General features: G+C 42.4%; 1 protein-coding gene across 2 annotated transcripts in view; it reads left to right on the top strand.

The window, feature by feature from the left end:
* Nucleotides 1-16,350, top strand: part of jag2b (jagged canonical Notch ligand 2b) — a 37,999-nt gene extending 21,649 nt beyond the window's left edge. Inside the window, exons 7-25 of one of the 2 annotated variants that reach the window (XM_058379011.1) lie at nucleotides 642-761; nucleotides 869-982; nucleotides 1,976-2,089; nucleotides 3,418-3,531; nucleotides 3,946-3,992; nucleotides 4,095-4,271; nucleotides 6,022-6,181; nucleotides 6,346-6,510; nucleotides 6,603-6,716; nucleotides 6,802-7,029; nucleotides 7,199-7,315; nucleotides 7,493-7,520; nucleotides 8,278-8,363; nucleotides 8,766-8,879; nucleotides 9,001-9,116; nucleotides 9,450-9,701; nucleotides 9,843-9,974; nucleotides 11,354-11,504; nucleotides 12,136-16,350. In XM_058379011.1, coding sequence (XP_058234994.1) covers nucleotides 642-761; nucleotides 869-982; nucleotides 1,976-2,089; nucleotides 3,418-3,531; nucleotides 3,946-3,992; nucleotides 4,095-4,271; nucleotides 6,022-6,181; nucleotides 6,346-6,510; nucleotides 6,603-6,716; nucleotides 6,802-7,029; nucleotides 7,199-7,315; nucleotides 7,493-7,520; nucleotides 8,278-8,363; nucleotides 8,766-8,879; nucleotides 9,001-9,116; nucleotides 9,450-9,701; nucleotides 9,843-9,974; nucleotides 11,354-11,504; nucleotides 12,136-12,647 — 2,861 coding nt within the window. In that variant the 3' untranslated portion in view covers nucleotides 12,648-16,350. The remainder of the gene's footprint in view (nucleotides 1-641; nucleotides 762-868; nucleotides 983-1,975; nucleotides 2,090-3,417; nucleotides 3,532-3,945; nucleotides 3,993-4,094; nucleotides 4,272-6,021; nucleotides 6,182-6,345; nucleotides 6,511-6,602; nucleotides 6,717-6,801; nucleotides 7,030-7,198; nucleotides 7,316-7,492; nucleotides 7,521-8,277; nucleotides 8,364-8,765; nucleotides 8,880-9,000; nucleotides 9,117-9,449; nucleotides 9,702-9,842; nucleotides 9,975-11,353; nucleotides 11,505-12,135) is intronic. The other variant, XM_058379012.1, reaches the window with a different exon arrangement.
* Nucleotides 16,351-19,044: the final 2,694 nt, after the last annotated feature.

The raw sequence follows: 19,044 nt of genomic DNA, 5'->3' as shown, positions 1-19,044 counted from the left end.
AAGCAAAAACAATAAAAATTGAATTAAAGAAGAAATCAATAAGAGTCAGTTCACATTTCCAAGACTTCAGCAGTCCTACACAGACACTCATTAGTTGGGATTTTTACAAAATTTGTCATCAATGCTCATATGCATACCAAGATCATACCAGATATCAGACCATCCAATATGTAGCTGCACAACAAATGGAATTCCAGCCGCTTCCATTTAGCTGATTTGTTGGCTGCACTGTCAGCGTAGCTCCTAGTCATGTGATGGAGTGCACCCGGCAACGTGCTGGATATTGATGTCGTGATTGGAGTGGAGCTCGGACATCTGATCCCCCGGCCGACGTGCGTCCTGGAAGGCGATTAGGAATGTGAGGCGGCTGTGAGGTCGTCAGTCCCTGCTCCCTGTGGCCCTCTCTTTATTTATTTACCAGGCTTTATGTGCTAGGCCTCACCGTATAAGGCATGCTGGGAGCATGCAGACCCCATGCCCATGGTTAAGCAGCTGCCTTTCCCAGAAAAAGATGTCCTCCCAATTGACAGGCCATGTCATAGGGGTCAAAATTGTTTTATTGCTAAAACCATGCAAGCCCAGGTTGTTTCAGCAACTGCTGTTTTGATTTATGGGCGTTTGTGTTTTTATTCCTCATACAGATCTGAACTACTGTGGGACACACCATCCCTGCGTGAACGGGGGCACTTGCATAAACTCAGAGCCAAATGAGTACAATTGCGCTTGTCCTGAGGGATACTCAGGCAAGAACTGTGAGATAGGTGAGTAATTGAGTGCTGCACAGCAATTCATGGATGCTGAAACTGGTTGAAGGAAAAATGCGTGGCAGAATTAGTAACTACTGTTTTCTGTGGAATTGTCTTTGCAGCTGAACATGCCTGTGTGTCAAACCCATGTGCCAACGGAGGCACCTGCCATGAGGTTTCTTCTGGCTTTGAATGTCAGTGTCCTCCAGGCTGGGAGGGTCCCACCTGTGCTAAAGGTGGGTATTTGCATGTCATTATAAATGTGTATATATGATTGAGGTTCGAGTCGTCACACATTAGGTTTCTGGATGCTCAGTCAGGTCTTGAAGAGGGCTTGTATGGATCTGGATTACAGTGAAGTAATCAAGTTGATTGACAGAGGATGGAGCAGCGTAATCTGATTTCGCTTAGGTCCATCCTCTGCAAATTAGGAGCGTCATTTACTTTATCTCCATTACTTCTCATTACATAAATTCTCATTCTCTCTTAGGTGATAAGAAGATAATATGTAATGTTTTAGACTCTTAATTCCCCTTTTGCATGTTCCCTTTTCATATAACTGCCAGGTTTCTCCAGCTGACATGCAGAGCTGTTTAGCCATTACTATAGCAACAGGAGGGACAACTCCTAAAATTTTGCACCTATGCAGAGATACCTATTTGGCACCTATGCTTTGTTGTTCTTTACAATCTAACATGTACATAACGTAAACAGAAAAAGGCAGTGTTGTCTGCCTTTATTTCATTGTTGTGTTTGGCTCCTTGAAGGACTTGTGGTGCCCATGTGCTCACTTGTTATTTGTACCAGCATCAGAATTGTGAGGCTTGGGCAGCTAATCCACAAACTAGCTACTCTGCTAGACTTTGGATTAATTGTTTTACAGTGTGAAGTCAGCGCTCTCTTACTGACACACTTTGGTTTTAGTTCTGTTGTTTGTGTGTCTGTCTCTTGGTGTGTCCCCTGTCTGTGTTTACACTGATTTTGCTGACCACCACCCACCACATAATCACAGCGTTTCAATGTTTTATATGGAAAGCTACTGCTCATTTACTGTGCAGTAAAATCCTGTTCTTGTGAATCCATTTGGATCCATCGACCTCAGAAATGGTTTAATGATGAAACTGTTTTGCTAAGAGAGAACTGAGAGTTAGAAACAGCCGGCTGCAAGTTTCCAGTACATGATTTCTATTATGGTTGTGAAGCGGGCTCTATTTTGGCTTGGATTGCAGACATGGACGAGTGTGCCTCCAGTCCCTGTGCCCAGGGAGGAACGTGTATCGACCTGGATAACGGCTTTGAGTGTCTTTGTCCTCCTCAGTGGGCTGGGAAGACCTGCAGAATTGGTAAGACTGATGCATGGTTACTATTATCCATTCCATTAGAATTAATTGGAATTTGATTTATGTGTGGGTTTGAAGGTTTACTGCTACATTTTCTACACATTTGGTCAAAGAGCAGAGTAACAGAATCGGCAGTAATGGGTCGTCTTATAAACACTGGATTTTTCTCTCATTTTTTCTCTTTTTTGAGCTCACTGCGTATGAAACAAACAGCTTAGATGTAATACTGTAAGAAAATAATCTAAAAGGAATAATAAATAGAAACCTCTTTTTACAATGATTCGGTAGGATTATAATGATTATTATTATAGTGGCGAAGGGATTTGATGGGATTATAGGATTAGTCATTATTAGAACAGTCAGGAAACCGTAGCCATAACTGAAGTTGAACAGAAAAAAAATCTGCTCTGTATTCACTCATTTTAATAATACAATAGTGTATCCGATTCTAATATTCCATGCAACATTCTACCGTCTTCATGCATCCCGTTTGTGTTGGCAAACATGGCTGTTGATGCATGATCTGGTCTGATCTGGACTGACTTGGTAAACGTAATTGTGTTTGACTACTGCTGTTGCATGCATGGTTGGTGACTAGCAATATCTGTGTTGTGCTAGAGGAGAGTAATTGCTGAAGCTTTATGAGAAGCAGAGTGTAACCTAATACCAGCCAGTGGAGGATGGGATAGTACTATGTACAGTGGCCACAGGACAGACCTGGAGATGACGGTTTGTTTTCTGCGATCAGTCCAGCCTTGTTACCTGCACTGCAGGGTTTGCTTGCTTTTGTTCCTCGTCATGCTCTTGTCATAGGAAGTGCAGGATGCAAGAGAGGAAGCAGAGGATGACCTGTAAACAAGTGCGGAAAGGGAACTAGAGCCTGAGCGCTCAGCTTACGGGTCGAACCATAGCCTTGGCTCGCGTTTCGTGGCCCCGCTGCTGCTGGGAGTCAGGTTTCCCGAAGGACAGGTGCCTCGCCAGGGGCCCCTGCTGAATATTTAATCAACCTAATAAGCTCGGACTCTTTCACGGCAGGGTCTGTGAGGGTCATGCCACCCATTTTTTTTCTCAGGGTCAATTTTGAAAGCTGATGAATCTTTCCTGTGGAAATTGGCTATGTCTTGTTATTGAGGAGAGGACAGGACAAAATAACAGGCATAACTTGATGCAAAGTTTTGCCGATTGGTACAGATGTGGGCTGAGGGAATTTTTTTAAAGTGCTTGATGGTGGTGGTGCTACAATGCCAGATCTTGGGGTTTTTCTCTCACTTTCCTGGACTTTTTTTTGCCTCCCACTTTCTGATCCTTGCTCTTTTTTCCTTAATCCACAGACGAGAATGAATGTATGGGGAAGCCTTGCAAAAATGCTTACTCTTGCAAAAATTTGATTGGTGGATATCACTGTGACTGCTTTCAAGGATGGGCTGGACAGAACTGTGACATCAGTCAGTATCTCCTCATGTTCTCTTCTGCTCACTGTGCCACAGCTCTCTTTCCACACTCTTTAGCGTTGACCATTCTCCTTCTTCTTTTGTCTCTCTCTATCTCTGATATCCGAGCACACATTCACACACACGGATGACCCGTTCCGCAGCCAGGGTTTCCTCTCTAGGCACTCGATACTCTGGAGGGATATGTACACCACATAGGGTGTCATAGACTTCAGCTCCTGTTGCATGCTGGGTTCTTGCTTTCTGCTTAGTGGCCTGTTAGTTTGTGCTGATTGAACTAACGTTTCTGTCTTTGGCCTACTAATGCAAGCTTTTCGTCATCTTAACTGCATGCTGTTAATTATTAACAACCCGGACCCTGGTTGGTTTTCACTTTGTTTACTGTTTGGTTTGCTCTTTTCCTCATAGATGTAAATGGCTGCCATGGACAATGCCAGAACGGCGCAACCTGCAAGGTAGAACTTTCTCAGTTGGTCAGTGTCTTTCACTGACATTTCCTTTTTCAAGAAGTAGTGCGCATTTCATTTGGCCTAAGCGATAACTTGGTTTATTTCCAGGAAGGAGCACTGGGAGGATATCACTGCCAGTGTCCACCAGGTTTTGTAGGCACCCACTGTGAGATCCAAAGGAACAAATGTGCCAGCAACCCCTGTCAGAATGGAGGTCGCTGTCACGTGGTGCTGGATAGCTTCGTGTGCGAATGCATGCCTGACTATGCTGGGATGCTATGCGAGGTGAGTATCATGAGTGGGTGTTTAAATTGGGGAAGGGTAGCTTATGAAGTCTGCCAGATTGCCGTCTGTTTAAGATGATGCATATGCTCCTAATGCAACATATACACAAAACAATGTTTTTGAGATGATATAAAATTGCCAAAAATTTTTTGGTGTCTACTTGCAAAATTTGTTGGTCTACGAAACACAATGTGTCTGTAATTTGGGGGGAAAAAATAGTGATCTTCATATGATCTAAAGTTTGTAATAATATTTAGTAATTATTTTAAAAATATATTCTGCGGCTCCTTTGTACAATATATAGAGACAAGTCTTCACACTCAAACAGTTTCTGGAATGCAAGCAAAGGTGTTGGTAGTATTTTAGCTATAGATAAGCCTCTTCACAATTAGCACGAATTTATTTGGAGCCTTGATGCAGGGCAGATCAGTGCTACTATTCCAGCACAGGTAAAAGTGGGAGCTGGAAGCTTTTATTCCTGCCACATTGGTCTTGTTATTGATGGTCTGGTCTGGGGCCTGTTGCCACCCAGCGGAGAGTTTGAAGTGGATCTCTATGGAGGTGCTAGAAGCTGGTCCGGAGCCAGTCTTGGCTTACTGTACAGGCTAAAAATAAAGGACGTAGTGAATGAGGCAACTCTTTTTTTGGGCTGACTGGCTGGCTGCCCACGTACAGCCCAGGAACGAGAAGGCCTTGATTTTTTACGTTCAATTCGTGCTTGGCGTGCCATTGCGCTCCTGTTAGCCTGCAAAGAGCTCCTCGTTCACAGAGACAGATCAAATGTTTGATCTGTGATAGCCCTCTTCAAGAAACACTGCACATTTAGGGCTGAAGCCAGAGGTGTGCAATAGTCCTGCCCTAAACTGATACCCTGTGGAACAAATTCCAGCTAACATTCTAACATTTAATATTAAGCATTGGGTGACTGAAAGTCCAGCTGAAATGGATGCTGAATTACCTGCACTTGAACAGCTTTGTATGGACTCTTTTTTTCTTGGAGCAGTCTGCCATTCTGTCATCAGCTTTTGCAGGGATAAGTGCTGCTAACAGGCCTAAGCCTCCCGATGTATAAACTGAAAATCCTTAATAAAATAAATAAATCGACGGAGCCACAGACAGCCCAATTCATGGACATGTAGCAAGGGAAGAACGGCCAGGCCGCAGCCCAACAAAACACCTTACATGGCAACTGGTAAGATCTGTCCCGCTAAGAGTCTTGTTTGAATTCACTCCAAGTTCATCCCTCTTGAAAATGTTTTGTGTATAATGGAGACTGGAAATAGACTGCTGAAATGATGTGGAGCTAGCAGCTTGCACAAGGGGAGCAGATTTCACTCCAAAGTATCTGCCCTGAATTTTGAAATATTATGGAGCAAACAATCATCTAGCCACACTCTGTCTAAATCTGTAAACTCTAGCTGTGGCCTAGAGGTTACAGCTAATAAAAATGTAAATGTTTTTTATTCCTGCTGGATCAGGAAGGACAGGTGATAAGTTCAGTTTTATGGTTTGTTTGGATCAGTCTCCAGTGTGAAGATGATGCTGCACTCACCCTAATCTGTAAGCTGCTGGCAGGCTTCCACAGCTTACGCCACTCTGTTTATCACCATCTTTTAAAAAGATTGGAATCTTAAGAGCCAAGACACCAAGTAAATCTTGACTTCATTTACCTTCACTGGCCCACTGTCCTGTTTGTGTCATTATTTATTTTGCCTTTTCCAACCCCTCATTCCCATTTCTGTGTTCACAGGTGCAAAGCCGGTACCCAAACCTTTGTGAGCCCAACCCATGCAAAAATGATGCAACCTGCCACAGTATGCTGGGAGATTTTTACTGTGCATGCACTGAGGACTATGAGGGAAAGACCTGTGCTGATCTCAAGGACCACTGCAGGACTGCCCCCTGCCAGGGTAATGAAAACCATCCCTCTGTACTAAAACTGGTTCTCTATAAACCATTTCTCCTTTTACCACCGTTCAGCATAAAACACATACTGAATGTCCTGATCTAGGTTATATATGCATAGATGTGCCTGATCTGCAGCTTTGGTCTTTTTTCCCCCTCTGTCTCATAGTGATTGACAGCTGCACAATCACTGTAGCGAGCAACACCTCAGTCGGAGGCGTGAGACGCATCTCGTCCAACGTATGTGGGTCTCATGGCCAGTGCGTCAGTCAGCCCAGCGGCAACTTCACCTGCACCTGCGACCCTGGCTTTACTGGCACGTATTGCCATGAAAGTGAGTCCTCCTGCCATTGAGTTCCTTCTTCATTTGCTTTTCCATGCTGAACATGTGTTCTTACTCCTCTGATCCCTCGTTTCCTCTTTCAGATGTGAATGACTGTGTGAGTAGCCCATGTCGCAATGGTGGGACCTGCATCGATGGTGTCAACTCTTTTCAGTGCTTCTGTCCCGATGGCTGGGAGGGCAAACTGTGTGACCTCAGTGAGTGCAACTGGCATCACCACCTTCCTTCTTAACTGTCCCATTTCCTTTTGGTTCTTGCTCACTTTGCTTTCCTCTCTTTTAGACGTAAACGAATGCAGCAGGAACCCATGTAAGAACGGTGGCCGCTGTCAAGACCTGGTCAACGATTTCTATTGCGAGTGTGCTGATGGCTGGAAGGGTAAGACATGCCACTCACGTGAGAGCCAGTGTGACTCCAGTACTTGTGCCAACGGAGGCACCTGCTATGACCATGGAGACACCTTCCGCTGCGCTTGTCTGCCTGGCTGGGGTGGACGCACGTGCAACACGGGTAAGCTTGCTGACCTCTGGCATTTATCATAAAAGAATGTTGGAGTGAAAGGAAGCAGGGCTTCTATTTGTATGTGTAGTGTTGTGTTGATTGAGCTAAACTGAGAATACATTTGAGTGGCACTTGACTGTTTTGGTAACAGTGAACCCATTCTCTCTGTTGGCTCCAGCAAAGAACAGCACATGTGCTTCCAGTCCTTGTGTTAATGGTGGAACGTGTGTTGGAGGTGGAGACACGTTTACCTGCATTTGTAAGGACGGCTGGGAGGGACCTACCTGCTCACAGAGTCAGTTCCTAATGTCTTTCTTTCTTCTTCTGTTAAGACTTCCTTCAATTGCCTGATTTGAGTATATTATGTGTTACTTATGTTATGTAACTTATGTTGTTAATACAAGCTTTTAAGATTCAGTTCCAGCTGACTGACTGACGTTACTTTTTTTCTGTTTTTCTCCCTTCTTAACAGACACCAATGATTGCAACCCTCACCCTTGGTAAGTGAGCTGCAGTATCCCCGCCTCCACCATATTTACTCTACTCTAATCAGGCCTGTTGGTGGTTCTGTTGTCCCTGCTGTCTGTGGTGACCCTCCCCTTCCCTGTACAACACCACCAGCTGTGAATAACCCCTCTTGCATGGCTTTCTGCCCAGTTCCACCCCCCGTTCTTGCCCTCCATTCTCTGTGAACGGATATGTAGGAGGAGGAGGAGGCTGGGCAGGCTGAAGGATGGGAGGGGGTGTTGTAAAGCCAAGGGAAGATCTCCCTTAAGCCAACAGCATGGGAGAGCGCAGGATGGTTTTAATGGGGCACACAATAGAACCGATGGCCCTAAAAGGGTGCCCCCAGCGGTGAGGGCTTGAAGGATTGGGAGGAGGAGGCGGGGCTGACTCTTTCTCCCGCAGCCCTCGTTGCCCTCCTGCCATTCTACCCTGCTGACCCGCAAGCAGGGGATTGTGGATAGGGACGGGAAAAGGGAGGAGGGGACAGGGAGGGCAGCCCGGCATGGGGCCAGCAGGGATTAGCATCTGAAAAGTGCAGTATTGATGAATGGGATGAGGCCTTTTGTAACCTTTCCTATCCTGCTCTGTATCTATCTTTTTCTTCTTTTTCTTTGCATCCTTATATTTGCATCGCATAGCATCCCTTTATATTGCTACATTTCTGTCAAGAAGGCATAATCAATGCTTTCTCAATTAGTTCTGTGAATCAGCCTGTTTTCACTAATTATGCATTTTTTTCCTCTTGCGCAGCTATAATGGAGGAATCTGCGTGGATGGCATAAACTGGTTCCGCTGTGAGTGCGCCCCAGGCTTTGCCGGGCCTGACTGCCGCATCAGTGAGTATTCAGAGGGAGGAAAAGTGGGAGCGATGAATGGCAGATTACAGAGCATCCCGTGTACTTTGACCTCTGTGAGGAGCAAAGGTTAACCCTTGCTTACACACAGACAGAAGAGATGAATTATTCAAGTGGTGGCAGAAATTCCTCGCCGCTGTCCAGGAGCTGTCTCTTTGTCTCATCTGACTGTTGATGCCTCTGACAGAAAATGGTCTCTTAAGGATTCCATGCATTTCTCTGATTTAATGTCTAGAAAGCAATCCCATGGAGTTGCCTAAATGACCCACTGTCTGCTTTATAAATGATCAAAAATTTGAATTGTGGGTTTTTTGTTGTTGTTTCACAGCAGTCTTCAGATATATATACCTTTCTGTAAAGATAAATTTATGCTTCTTTCCTCAGACATTGACGAATGCCAGTCATCGCCTTGTGCCTACGGAGCTACATGTGTGGATGAGATCAATGGCTTCCGCTGCATATGTCCTCTCGGGCGCTCTGGATCACGATGCCAAGAGTGTATGTTTTTTCTGAGCTTCTTTCTAACTATAGAATGAAAACCAAAACCTTGTTCTGTACTACTCTAAGCTATGACTAGGATTTTGATAAATTCAGTATGAATTTGATTTGTGTGATCCAGTCATAGGCATTGGGAAGACGTGTCATTATACTGGACTGCAGTTCCCTCATGGCAGCCGCTGGGAGGAAGACTGCAACACCTGCCAGTGTATTAATGGCAAAGTAGATTGTACAAAGGTACATTTTACTTTCTCTCACACTACTCTTTCTTATTTTCCTGTCTGTATAGAAGAATACAGTATTGGTCATTGGGCAAGCAATGGCTCTAGGCTCTGGTGATTATAAGGAACAGGGGTTTGAAATGAAGCAAGTAAATACACCTAATTACAGACATTTGTGCAAAGACAAAGTGCAAACACAGTGCACAAGAAACATAATGAAAGACCACAGTGATTAGGATGCATTATTGAAAGTGTGAAAGTTATTAATTTTCATATTTCATATTAATGGAAACATGGTGGCTATTTTTGCTTGTGGGAATGACCTCTGACCTGTGTACCCCTCCATCAGGTGGTGTGTGGCAGACGGCCGTGCCTATTGCCAGGAGCCCCTGGGAGAGAGCATCACGCCTGTCCAGCGGGTCGCGAGTGCCTAGAGCATGGCTTTCTCACCTGCCTCTCTCCCCCATGTCACCACTGGGGCTTCTGCTCAAGTCCTGACACCCCACCAGCACTTAACACCAAGTGTGAACCGAACACCGGCTACCTGGGCAACAGCTGTGCCCGAATTACACTCATCTTCAACCGGGACAAGCTACCCCCAGTAAGTTTGGGATTAGTATCCTGATTCTGATTGTGTCATTTGTCTTTGTTTAAAAACATTTCATTCCACGGTGGCACGTGTCTGAATTTCGCAGCTTATATGTAAACAGTATGTTCTGTTAAGTACTGATTCCTCTCCTAGGGTACGACAGTGGAAAATGTATGCTCAGAGCTGCGGTACCTGCCTGCTACGCGGAACCTTGCCAAAGACGATGCCCTATTGGTTCTTTGTGAACTCTCCTACTCCAACCAGGATGCAGTAGAGGTGGCCATGGTAAGTGAACCACTTTATACATGTGAGTGAGGGAGGGAGTGAGTAAGTGAGTGAGGGTCAGAGGGAGGGTGTTAGGGAGCGAGGGTTGGGAGGATTAGTGACGGAGGGAGGGAGGGAGGGAGGGAGTGATTGACTGAGGTACGGGGCATGTTAAGAAATAAAACATCCAATGGCTGTGAAGTTATTACACACACACCTTTTCCTGCTATTTTGTAAAGTGTTTGTATGTAGTACACTTATAGCCAAAACTATGTAGACACCTGACCAATAAACAACCCATTCAAAAACTATGGGCATTGAGTTGTTCCCACGTTGCTGCTTTTTCATCCTCCACACATATGAGAAGGATCTCCACTAGGTTTTGAAGCTTGGCTATGGCTATTTGCCCATTCAGCCACAAGAGGTGAAGAACTGATGTTCTGGCTTGAAGCTGGCATTCCATTTCATCCCAAAGGCGTTCAGGGACATCGTCATGCTAGAACATGTTTGAGCCTCTTAGTTCCAGTGAAAGGAAATCTTAACACTACCGTATATGAAGAACATAGACAATTGTGAGTTTCAAACAGTTTGTGAGAAGTGTGTATAAGTGAGTGTTATGGTCATGTGTCCACATACTCCTAGCTATATTTAGTGTATAATACTGCTTCTGACTTGGTCTGTATTTTTGCTGCAATACACAAAGCCTATAAGTTGACTATCTAGAGGACATGGAAGTAAAAACCACAGGTTCCGTCTTTTTAAATATGTCTTTCCTCTACACGTGTGGCATGGGGTTTCAGAATTGCTCATTTTGTTTTAAAGACATTTATTTTACTGACCAGCTGAAGTTTCATGAGATTATCCAAATAGTTATGTCTAATAGGTTAATTTAATTTTCTTGTTCAGTCATGCGCTCCTGTTGGTGTACTTGTATGTGTGAGGTTTGTACTGTAATACATGTAAAGCTTTGCATTTCAGCTATTTTATGAGTCATTGTGGCTTATGTGGATTGCTAAGTGCCTGTACTTGTGTATGGATTTATATGATACACACATTATAACAAGCTGACTCACAGCTTCAGGAACTGCTGAGGTATGCTGAGCTGCAGGTCTTTGCATGTTGCAGATTTCATAAAAATCAATGGGATGGAGGCATAAAATGAGAGAATGATTGTAAATGTAAGTTCTGTAGGGAGCAGCAAATGCTTTTCCCAGGAAACATTTCTGATCAACCTGTTTAGATGGCTGTATTCCACGAGTTTAAACATGGTCCCTCGTTCTCATGTCCTCCATCAGGATCTCCTGCAATGTGTAGCTTTTTCTACTTCTTCCTGTCTTATCGTCAGACTGTCTCTTCACCACGCACACACTCTTAACATATCCAATGTTGGCTCTGTGCAGTCCTTCCAGCAGGACGAGCAGCCTGACCACAGTCGGATCCAGGAGGCGGCCAGCACCATCGTCAGCACGCTGTCCAAGCGCCACAACAGCACCATCATGCTGGCTGTCATCGAGGTCAAAGTGGAGACGAGGGTCGTGCCTCAGTCTGTGGGTGAGTATCCACCAATTCACGCCGATTAAACGGCTATGACAGGAGGACGCCGGGAGACCAGAGGCCATAAAGCCAGTGTGATTCATCCTCTCTTCTCTCACTGTAACTGACGCTGCATGGGAAAAGCATGACTAAGATGAAGTCACTGTCTGCGTGCTTTCAGGCAGTAATGACTCCTAAAGAGTCCTAAATGACAAGGCCTTCTCTGATGGAAGTGCAGTAATTTTTAGGAGCCAAAAGGTTAAAAGGTGCCTCAAATCGTGAGAAGCTTTGAAGTAGAAGAGGGTGGATTCTCTTTGGAGTCTGGTTCCTTTCGAGCTTTCTTCCTCGTATCGTTCTCATTAGGGATCTAGAGCTACACCCGTGTTTCTGAAAAGCTGTTATGTGACTGTCTATTGTTAAAGCTGTGATACAAATAAAATTGAATTGGAAAGCTTTCTGTACAAAGTGATTCATATTGCAATGATCAAAATTCTTTTCTAATTAGCTCCAAGAATTAGAATTAATGCTTAATTATATTTTTAATTCGTCTTAATGAAGGCTAATAAATGATGATTGTCCATCATTCTTATGTCATGGTGTTTTTTTAAGATGAATAATGAAGAAAAAAATGTGTTTTCTTTGTATGCAGATTACCTAGTGCCTGTGCTGTGTGTGATCTTCTTTGCGCTCTGGGTGTTCTGCGTGATCGTGTGCGTGTGGTGGACACGCAAGCGACGAAAAGAGCGTGAGAGGATCGAGCGTGCACCTGTTGAGGAGAGCGTCAACAACCAGTGGGAGCCACTGCGACCAGTGACCCGGCAGCAGCACAAGGACAACCGCGATGCTGAATACGAGCGCGCCAAGCTGATGGGCAACGAGCGGGCGTGCAAAGGCAGTGACGAAGACCAGCCGGAGGAAGATGATGTGGAGGAAGAGGAACTAGAGCTGTGCGAGGAGTGGTGTGGGAAAGAGGGCAGCAAGAGGCCCATCCAAAAATACACGAAAGCAACGGTGCAAGTGAACAGCGAGCTGATCTGCACCACACACAGCAGCAATGCACCCCTCAAAGCGCCTCACCGGACAGCCCACAGCCACAAAGACAACCGCTGGAAAAACACAAACAGCACCACTGGCCAAGACCCCAAAGAGCTGTATGTATAGACGCTATTGCACAGACCCGGGCACAGAGAGAGGCTCTTTTTCTGTCGAAGAAAACAACAGACTGTTGAGTTAGAGAGAGGGAGAGAGAGAGAGATGGATGGTTTTTTCCCCTCTTTCATTTTCACTTTCTTTATATTTATAAGTGCTGAGATATTTTGAGTCAGAGATCCCCCCCCCCGTTGAAATATTTTTTATTTCTAATGTACAGATGAAGTGAATTTGTTTTACTTTATAAGAAAAGCGCAGAAATGGCCACTTTTTGTTTTCAAAATGTACTGCTGAAAGAAATTGAGCAGGAAATCGAGGAAAAATATATAAACTGTGTAAAGACTTTTTCGTTGCTGTTTACAGATGATTCTGCTTTTGTTCTATTGTGAGTGGCCTGTATTTTGGATGGGACTGCCAGTGAAGTGCACTGGCGCTATGGACAGAAGTAAGAACTTCTCGTGATATATTTTTTTTCCCCACCTTCATTCATCTCGTCACCTCTCCTCACTCCATGCTTGCCTTACTCAGCTCGCAGGTCAGTGCCTGTGAAGTGGCCTTGTTTTTTCTCTTGTGTCTGTTGTCTTGGCTGAACACTCCTTAAACGATAAAGGATTGCAGTATTTTGAGTTGGTAGCAAGTGCCTTCTGACAAGCCCGTTGCGTCTCTCGCTGCCGAGGTCAACCCCAATAGATCACAAGGGGAGCTCGTCTCCCATTTTGTACCACCGAGGTATTTGATCAAAGAAAGAAAGAAAAACGTGTAAATATTTGTACATAGTAAAGGAGTCGCTGTGTATATTTGAATTTAGTAAATTAAGACAAGTCACACTTTTTTTATTACTATTATAATTATGATTGAAATTATTATTATTATTAATATTATTGTTGTTATTATTATGATTATTTGGGTTTGTTTGTTGTTTTTTTTTGTTTTGTTTTTTTTACAACGCCATTCCTTTTATTTATGCCAGTTGACATAGGCAGGTTTTATACAAGTATACAGCATCCCACAGTCAGAGCAGTAATGTAATCAAAGTTCACTTTTTTTTTTCTTCTTTTTATGTTGTTGATTTTGTTTTCACATTGACGAAAGTAATTCTTTAAATTTAGATGGTATATTGTGGTGTGTGTTTTTTTTTTGTTTTGTTTTTGTTTTTTTTTTGCTTCCGACAAAAAAAAAAAAATCCTCTGTGCCCCTTTCAGCATCTGTCCTTCCTTGCTGTAATAGAATTCTGGAAACCTGCAGAAATTCCTGATACGTGTCGAGGCCTACGGGGCCAAACGTGCCTCGGTTACGGCGCTGGTCTCTCCTACGATGTGAAACTCTGTGCTTGCTCCTGCTTGTTTTGTTTGTTTTTTTTCTCCATGAAGGGAACAAATTTTGTTGTAAAGCAATTTGTGTTTGAGGTACCAACTCCAAACAAAAAATATGGATTACCTCAGAAGTGGCTGATTTATTATATATTTTTTTTTCTTCTCCCCTTTCATTTTCATGTTGAATATATTACTCTTGTGGGTGGCTTCTTGCTGCCACATATGAGAGGATTCAAAATAAAAGAATTCAAATATTATGCTGAATTAATCTGAACAGCTGGTAAAATAAGCTCACAGAAAATCTAGATGTGCATTATGGGAAGGAATGGGTTCGGGGTCTGACGAAGATTGGAAAACAAAAATGTCGTCTTTCATTTTTTTTTTTTTTTTTTTGTACAGAAGAATTGCTCTGCAAATGTTTTGGTTGATTTAGTCAAATTTATGTTTGTTCTTAGAAATAAATCAAACTATTTATTAAAGCATTTTATAACAATATGCTCAAGAAAACCACAGTGTTCTGGTATTTAGTGTGAAATTAGCATTTTTTTTTTTTACTCAACATCTTTTAACTCACCTGTGAGGAGAAGTAGGAATCATTTTTCTCTTCCATAGCTCTTCTCTGCTCATTTCTGATTTGCTAAGGTTATGGTGTTGGAACAAAAATGATGAAACTCTGGGCAGAGTTTCATAATAAATCAACCGTATAAATAACCCTACTTGCCCTTGCTGTAGCCAGAGGTGAGCAGCAAGACGATCAATACAGGAACTGTCTTTCTTCTTCCAGTCAGGACGGCCCTGAGAGGAAACGACCAATAGCAACGGCTCTCCAGTTCTCGGCTGACTACACGCAGACCAATGAGCTCTTCGGCTTTCTTGTGGCTTCATCCATTCTGAATGTTTCATGAGGATGCGTATGATGATGCTGAGAGTTTGTTATGGTTTTGTCTCATGAGCTGCCACTAATGGGATGCTTCTGGTGGAATAATGGCGTCGGGTTTCACATCTCAGAGGGGAGGGCTGAGACTGCGTAGGTGTTTCTAATACTGTAATTTGCTTCACTTACGGTAGTACATCTAAACGAAGAGCTGGGGGAGTTAATATAGAATACAGCAGGGTAATAACACCAGTGAACAGACGGCTGATAAATTGGTGTACTACTGCGCTTTTCCGGCACAATTATGAGCATCGTGGGCTTGTGTGTAGCATATAATAAGCAGACGGCAGCATTTTCAATGCCCTGCAGAATGATTTGCACCTTTCATAAATATTTGTTTTTTCAAAAAAAAAATGTGTAAAGTTTAGAGAAAGAATAAAGTATTACAAAAAAAATCATCTTAGAACTAATTGAAAGAATTAGAATTTCTCACAAACCTGTATATGACACCCCTGAGGATTATATTTAAAATACATGCAAACAAATAGATTATTTTTGAAAACTTTTTATTTATTAGCTCAGTCGTCAGGAACTCCTTTAACCATGTCTTGTTTCCTGGGGTTTAAAATCCAAACCAAACCAAAGAATTTTCAACTCAAAAGGTATTGATGCTTGTTGACCTTCACAAACCACGTAAAGAAGAAAAACGTCTAAAAGGGTGGAAAATTTGTCACTTAACCTCTGGAGCACAATTAATTAAAAAATTAAAATGATTCTTGATTCTTGTGGTTGTTTCAAAAGTTTCAAAATGAACTGCTACTACATTTATAACAGTGAGAAAGTAGCCATTCCTGTTAGTTACATAATGCTGAGATATCTGAAATATCTGAAATTCACCAAGCATCATTAGCACTAGAATTTGCCTCGTGTCTTGTGGTCAGAGAAGACCAAAATTAATCTTTTTGCTAATTCGCGGCATGTTCAGATGACAGACGAGGGCAGTATTATTTGGTGATGGTTTATCTATACGTTTTGGACAATTTTGTGACTGGTAATTTAGGGGCTAAGTACTAGGATATTTAAGTCTAAAACCTCTAATTCCGTCTTCCAGACCTGGCCTTAGATTACACTGTCATGTGATGAGAAGTCCAAACATATATTTGATATGAGTTAAAACTAACATTTAAATACACTGAAATAATTGTTAATAACAAACAAAATCATTCATTTTGAAATCCTACTGAAAACCTGAAGGAGCATAAAAAGCTCTGCATGAGGAGTGCCCCAAGTTCCCTTTAGAAGTGTTTTCAGTCTTGTTTAGACATTACAGGAAGGGTTGTACTCAGTGCAGTCATTTTCTCCAGAGCAAATTTGGACCACTTAAACAAATCTTTGTGTATGTGTGTGTGTGAGTGTTTGGAAAAAGGAAGACATGTTTAAATAAAGCTATACAATGCCCTTGTATGTTTGAGCTCAAAATATCACTCATTGTATGTGATTCTTTTAATAAAATCATTACTGCCGTGAAGGGTGCCAATAATTCTGGAGACATCGTCATTTTGATCATATCCTCATCATTCACAATCAGCGCTGCTTATCACAGACAAGACGCATCTTCTAGGAAATGCTGCACAGAAGTGAAAGTTTCCCCCTCTGCTTCTAAGCAAATGGAGTCATTTACTCGATTCAGAATTGTACCCACTATCACTGTCCCACATGTGCTGAGAGCCATAAAGCAGCTCCATGTCTCGCTGTGTGAGACTGCAGCATGTGGCTGAAAGCTGACACCGGATTCCTGGAGCGTCTCCCAGCAGTCAAGGACGTCTGACCCTCACACATTTATAAACACTGTGTGTGTCTATGATGACCTGAAATGCCAGGTACGCCTGCCTGTCTGCTGTCAGATCCTTTGGTTGCTACAGCCACTCCTACCTCACAAGATCCCTCCTTCCTCTATTTTCCATTTCAAAGCAGGCCCAAAATTGGCTATTTGACTGATTACAGTCCGTTATGCTTTCAGAGTCTGCCCAGGCACACTGGCAAGTTGGTGCAGGAAAAAGGCTGTCAGAAGTGCAGGGATGAGAGTTTGTTGGAGAGTCAAATCCATTTAGGTTGACTCGGGCTTTGGTGAGTCTTTGATGCAACACAGTCCCTAAATCTGAGGGCTGATCAAACAGCCACACTTCCCAGCCACACTCCCATTTATTATCTGCCATTTCAAATCGTACTAGATTAACTAGACTAGTTTTCTATACATCACATTTCTGCTTCTAGAACAACTAGAACATAATGGACGTAGGTAAGTCCTAGTCAGGAGTATAAATGTTTTTTGTTATACAAACTTAAAAATTTCAGTAGTGAAAATTTTATGTTGCGCCACAGGTTTAGATAATTTATCCTAGTAAATCTTTGTATACAAATGTAATCAAACAAACCTTAACCTTGTAAACAAATCTTAATCACGCAACAGGAATAAAAAGCTGTTCATTTCTGAAATTCGCAAGCCTAATAATTTCTATACTATAGCTTATTGATTTCCTATCCAAATAGGAATATTTTTCTCAAACAAGTTTGTTTGAAAATGGTGTCACTTCAGACAGTTTGGCTAATTATTTCATCTTCAAGTTAATCATTCCATCTCTGTAATGTATTGTGAAGATTACCTGATGATACAACATGCCGAGGTGGAGGATACTTAAGTTATTGTACTTGTTTTGGTGCATTTATTCTTAAATGGTTCGCAGCTTTAAATGTGGTCAGATTCCAAGCCTGTATCTTGGGGCCCCAAGGTCCCATTGGATCATGGCTGGAGTCCTTCGATCCTGGTCAGCACTGTAAAGTTTGGCATGAGTCAGTTTGGCAGTTTCCGAGTAATGAGGCTCCAAACCTTTTAAAGGTGGTAGCTCAAGTGGTTAAGGCTCTGGGCTGTTGATTGGAAGATCGGGATTCAAGCCCCAACACCACCAAGCTGCCACTGTTGGGCCCTTGAGCAAGGGCCCCACCCCCCCCCCCCACCCCCCCATTATGCTCCAGGGGTGCTGCATCATGGCTGACCCTGCGCTCTGACCCCGATCCTCCAAGCATAGGCTATGTGAAGAAAGAATTTCTCTGTGCCGTAATGTATATGTGACAAATAAAGGCTACTTAACTTAAATATTTATTTCTGTTAAAGTATTTATTACAAATATTGAAGGTCACTCCTCCTCCCATCCAGCAAGTGACTATATGCTGTACATTGATAGATTTGGCCCCAGGACAATTCATGTACATTTCACTTTGTCACCCAGTGTTCATTAGTGTTTACATTTCTCTTTCAAGAATTGTGCTATGACTATTTGTCTGCTGCTACAAAATGCAGTTAAGGCTACAGCTATTTGTTTGTGTTTGAATGTGTGTTGACTTGGAGGATGAGTGTCTTGGCCTTTCCCCAGTAAATTCTTTCAGTAAGCATAAACTTGTATAAAATGTGGTGTCCCCTCAGCCTCCATAGAAGGCATGTTATGGGAGATTTTGCTAATCAACTTTGTTATATTTACCTAAGATGGCCTGATTTTTTGCTTTTGCTAGGTTAGACTACCATTGATTCCTTTAGCTAACATATTTGGCTAGACAACAAGTCTAATGGTTGTAAATACTGGTATTCAGAGGATATGTTACGTCTGAGTGATTCATGAGCAGACCATGTAGTTATGTAGAGAATTGCAGAATAACTGTTGAGATCATTAGTCACCAGCTAACATGGGTAGCTGCTTTAAAATGACAGATTTGGAAAAGTAGTAAAAGTTTTGTTCACATAAAAATGTGACATTATTTAATTTCACCAGTTAATACAGTTACTTTTACTCGAGTATGTACTCAACTATTTTGACTTTCAAAAATTTTTAATTCCCATTCCTTTTAATAGAATATGTTTTCATATTCAAGAAAAACTTGGTCAAGACATTATTTAATTATTTACTATCCAATGTAAAATCATTTTTGAAAGATTATTTAAAAAAAAAAAATGGTGCTATGAAACTGAACAGATTGAACAGGAAAAAAAAACTACATAATCATCGTATTTGGTTTGTCTGAAATTTCATCTCTTATTTAACATGTGGCTTTTAGGATGTAAGATTTCTTTTTTGGAAAATAATCTTTTTTTTTCTACTGAAATGCTAATGCCGAAGAGATCAAATGCTCTTGCACAGTACTACTCTTTGTATTGCTCATAGCTCACATT

This window comes from Hemibagrus wyckioides, linkage group LG25 (genome assembly GCF_019097595.1).
Source record: "Hemibagrus wyckioides isolate EC202008001 linkage group LG25, SWU_Hwy_1.0, whole genome shotgun sequence".
In the NCBI taxonomy this organism is placed as follows: Eukaryota; Metazoa; Chordata; class Actinopteri; order Siluriformes; family Bagridae; genus Hemibagrus; species Hemibagrus wyckioides.
This window is presented reverse-complemented; position numbering and strand designations above follow the sequence as displayed.